This window comes from Nestor notabilis, unplaced genomic scaffold (assembly GCF_000696875.1).
Source record: "Nestor notabilis isolate BGI_N333 unplaced genomic scaffold, ASM69687v1 scaffold6289, whole genome shotgun sequence".
NCBI classification, from domain to species: Eukaryota; Metazoa; Chordata; class Aves; order Psittaciformes; family Psittacidae; genus Nestor; species Nestor notabilis.
The window spans coordinates 74,613-79,090 of NW_009942256.1; the positions used below are offsets into that span (position 1 = coordinate 74,613).

The following is a 4,478-nucleotide window of genomic DNA, read 5'->3' on the forward strand; positions in this document are numbered from 1 at the left end:
GGCAGGAGGGGCAGAAGTTCAACTGACATAGAACTATGCTGAATGAATAATTCCCTTTGTGGACTCTCTGGAGAACGATCTTTTTGGCCTTCTCTGGGGATGCCTTCATAAAAAGTTAAGTTCTCTTAAAGTTTTGTACTAAATCAATAAATAAGTTAATAATAGAGCAGCTGTTGATCGACAACTCTGGGAATTTCCTATACTCAAATTACAGCCAGAGGATAGATTTCTCACTTAGGGAGCAGATACTGCCATTGTCACATATTCATTCTCCAGATGCTCTCTCAGTTCTAGGTTTTCTTATCAACAAAAGACAACCAAAACCTTCCCTAACCCTACCTGTGATGCCAAGAGAGGGACAGAAATGTCCTGGTTTATGCCTGTGAGGAACAGTGAGAGTGCATCCTCTTTGTGGTGGTCTCCTGAGCTTTTTTATCAATTCCCCAGGGAGAAGCTTTCTCCAGAGGTTTTTAATTGACCCTAAACTTAACCTAAATTGAGGCAGGAACACCCATTTCCTGGGTAGTTGTATGATGTTTACTCAGCTAATATTGCTTCATATGGACTGTTTGTAGACTCCAACTCCCAGGAACCCCTGATCTTTAAAACCTTGCCTTAATGACAAAGTGATGCCAGTACAGGTCTCTGGATCAGCACATCCTGTTACTGAACAGTTGCTTTGATACCAGTCTTCCTGTGAATCCAATGTAACTATGTATTTAGCCTTCACTATGTGGAGGAAAGCCTGGAAATGTGAACCACATGCACCCAAAACCCTAGAAAATTGAAAAACTAAACATATAAAGTATATACATGAAGTATATAAAAATAATACTTGTTTTTTTCATTTTGTGTTTTGCATTTCATTTGGAGCAGTATTGTATTTGGATAATTATTCTTTTTGTAAGAAAACAAATAAAAAAAGGTATTGCAAAACAGTGACATGATTTTTTTCCTCTCTCCTTTAATCTCTGTTTTAGGAAGGCATGAGGTGCAGTCCTGGACAACAGCCGCCAAGCAATCCTTGTGTCTTGTGTGGCAAAAAGTGAAGGTGCAGCTAATGCTAAGCATGTCTTTCCTCGTTACTGTTATTTGGTATTGCAGAAGGCTATACAGCTTTTTAGCACAGCTGCTGAAACGGTAGGTTTTTATTACACAGACTTTACTCTTTCATGCTGTTGCTTATTTCAGTAAATACTGACTTTTGACAACTCCTCTTTGACACCTGTTTTATCATTTGGGTTTCAGGTGGAGCAACTACCTTCAGAGAAAACTCATAAGTAATCATTTTGTTGTCATTCCATATTCATTCCCCCCTGCCCCAACTACCCTTTAGATGCAGAGCAGAAGGTAACTAATCTATGAATTAATCTTCATTTAGGGAATCTCAGTGTGCTGACAGAAGTTGATCTACTTGGGTATAGTGTGAGAGAATGGAAAGGAGAAACACAGCAGGCCAAACACATGAGGGAGGTAAGAGCTGAATTTTAATCTCTATGTGAAGATAGGGAGAAGTAGTACCTGTGAAAGGAATAGCACTCCCGGTGCAAGCAGCTACTAGAGTCTGTTACACTGGCTGGTCAAAAGAAACACAAAAGAAACAGCATGAACATGGGTCTAAATTGGCAGCTACATCGTGGTGGCCATCAGTGGAGGCAGTGTGGCAGGGGGCATGGCGGGAGCAGCAGTGCCCTCCAGAGGTCCTTGGTCAGTGCTTTAAATTAGAGCAGCACTATGGTATCCTAGCTTGTGATGGGGACGGGCCTCCAGGAGCAACACATGTTTTATGGCTCTCTGTTTCAGGTGTGTTAAGCCTTTGCCACCAAGGTAGTCTCAAAGAACATGGGCTGGATTTTTACTTTGCCCAAAAACCTTCTAGTTACAGTAGCCATACCAGTGGTACAGTAGTTGTATCTGTTAAAACAAGCTTAAACTCAAACCCTGTCCATCAGCTAACTAACCCTGACATTATATCTTAGTATCCTCATGGCGTGGCATTTCAGACCAGCACAGGATAAATATAGCACCATGTCTGTGTTGCTGATTATCTGATGATGGTGGGAACACTCTCTGTAATATGCTGAGAGAGATCAAAAAAGAAGAGGGTGCAGGAGATGCAGCAGTAATGAGACACCAACTGGCCATCTAGCACTGGCAACAACTGTGAGGCTGAACTTCAAGATGATGCCCATGACTGTTTCATGGATCAGCCTTTCAAGGAGCCTTTAGGAAAGGAAGCCACCCTTGCCTTTGTCCTGAGTAGTGCACAGGATCTGCCTCGTAGATGTTGCTTTCCAATTTCTGTTGTTCTCTGGTACAGGAGGCAGCAAGTACTTGTATTTAACATCCTTGCATGATCAACAAAGCAAAAAAAAGTTATTATACTTGCATTCACCTTTGGAAAGGGAAACTACATAAAACCAAGGAAGTATGTTAAAAAGAAGCTAAGAGACTTGAGTATTTATGGTCAGTGCATTTGACATACATATATATAGTTTTAGGTCACGGTATTGGAATCACAGAGCAAATGTATACAAAGGACTTAAGAAAGGGTAAAAGGAAGCTGATATAGCTTAACAGCAGCACAAGGGAGTTATGAGAGAAAAAAGAAGATATTTTTCAGAAAGTGGAAGTTGCACCTGAATGATGAATGGAGAAAGGATCCAACTTTTCCACATTAAATGCAGGAATACAGCAATGCCAAAAGTACCCAGAACAGCACACAAAGCCCAGAGTGATTTGGAGGAGCAAGTAAAAAAAGATAGTGGAATTTTTAATACATTTGCAAACACAAAAATGTGAACAAGATTAAAGCTATTATGGCAAAGAAGTCTTTGCTAACCTGCTCTGATTTATTTGACCATGTGAATGTTTATGCTAGCAACAGTGCAGAGACTGGAGCAAGTCACTGGGTTTGGAGAGTGCAGAATGACCCTTAGGGGACAGTGCCAGTTTAAGGCGTTTATGAAAACCATCGTGTTGGAACATCTTTGTGTACATAAAACCTTAAAATATACCTTCTCATCCCCCTAGCTCCTTCTTATGAGTAGTTGGAATTGGACTCAAATCAACATGGGTTTTGTCCAAGATTTAAAATTTTTATCTCTTTTTTTTTTTTTTGGATCTTCTTCTAGGCATATGAAGAATTGTTTTGGAGCTGTCATATAAAATACCTGCGACAAGTCAGGAGGGATAACTATTGTGTACTAAGAGCGGTGCTTTTCCAGATATTCAGCCAAGGCATACCTTTTCCATCATGGATGAGGGAGAGAGATATATTAAAGGTAAAAATCGTTTCATAAGGAAACATCGTTTCATAAGTGAACATGATTCAAGTAACCTTGTACTGGAGAAGGAAGCTCTGTTCAATGTGAAAACTGACATGTCAGCTATGGAAGTAGAGGAGAATTATCAGAATTTAAAAAGAAATTTTTCAAACTTTTTGAACTACACTTAAGAGAAAAAGTGTCCCTGATCTGAACATAACAATGTGAACATGAGTGTAAATGTAAAAAAGAAAAAAATAAATATTGGATGGATAAATGTTACTGCCACCCTGCTAGATGTCACTCCATTATCACAAAAGGATATTAGAATCCTCCACATTCACATCTGTGCAAAGTCCTGTGACTCCCAAAGACTTGGGAGCTGCTGAGCATGTTGCTGAAGCAGCAGGATTCCTGCCCTGGGCTCCAGGAGCCGAGGAAGTGGGGACCTATAGCTACTGCCTGTGGGGGTGCCTGTGCAAACTGGAAAGTGTCTGTAATTCTAAATACCTCACAAATCTGGATGTATCCAGCTTTTCCAGAGCATGGGTTATATATTTTGCTGAGAGATTATTTTCTTCTTTTCTGGTTGGCCCTGTTTTAAAAGTTTCTGGAGGACTTGGCAATCAAACAGAGCCTCCTTCTTAACATTTCGAGGCCCATTTGTTTTTTTATTGATTGAACTGTACAACCAGAGGATAGAACCACATTGTAAATTGAAATGTGTGTAGACAAGCTGATATAACTATATTCTATTTCTTGTTATGGTTTTAAGTAGCTTGCCTTTTTTATTTTCTTTTACCCAGCTCCCTGAAAAGCTGTTGTATTCTCAAGGTTGCAACTGGATTCAGCAATACAGTTTTGGGCCAGAAAGATACACAGGTCCCAATGCCTTTGGTAAATTGCGCAAATGTATGGAGGCATTAAAGACAAACGTGAGTATTTAGGAAATGGTTGGGAGGAATAAAAGCACTGACAGATGGGTTGAGGCAGAGTCAGGGAACTGCTCCTGCTTACATATTTCTATGGCAGTCATCCTCCTCCTCAGGTTCAGAGAGCTGAGCTACTTGGAAGGCCATCACCTCTCCTGCAGGGGAATCCAGATTTTGGGGATCTGCTAGGCCAAGTACTCAGGGTCCCCCTGCAAGTTAGGGAGGCCGTCCTCCCTAATTTGCTCTTATATTTGAGCTCTAAGGAAAGTCTACAGGAATG

General features: G+C 40.6%; 1 protein-coding gene across 1 annotated transcript in view; it reads left to right on the forward strand.

Annotated features, from left to right (window-relative positions):
• Positions 1-985: 985 nt before the first annotated feature.
• The window catches only part of FAM105A (family with sequence similarity 105, member A), a 6,408-nt gene continuing 2,915 nt past the window's right edge, over positions 986-4,478 (forward strand). The window contains exons 1-5 of the mRNA XM_010021293.1: positions 986-1,140; positions 1,249-1,280; positions 1,382-1,473; positions 3,135-3,284; positions 4,073-4,201. Coding sequence (XP_010019595.1) covers positions 1,061-1,140; positions 1,249-1,280; positions 1,382-1,473; positions 3,135-3,284; positions 4,073-4,201 — 483 coding nt within the window. The 5' untranslated portion in view covers positions 986-1,060. The remainder of the gene's footprint in view (positions 1,141-1,248; positions 1,281-1,381; positions 1,474-3,134; positions 3,285-4,072; positions 4,202-4,478) is intronic.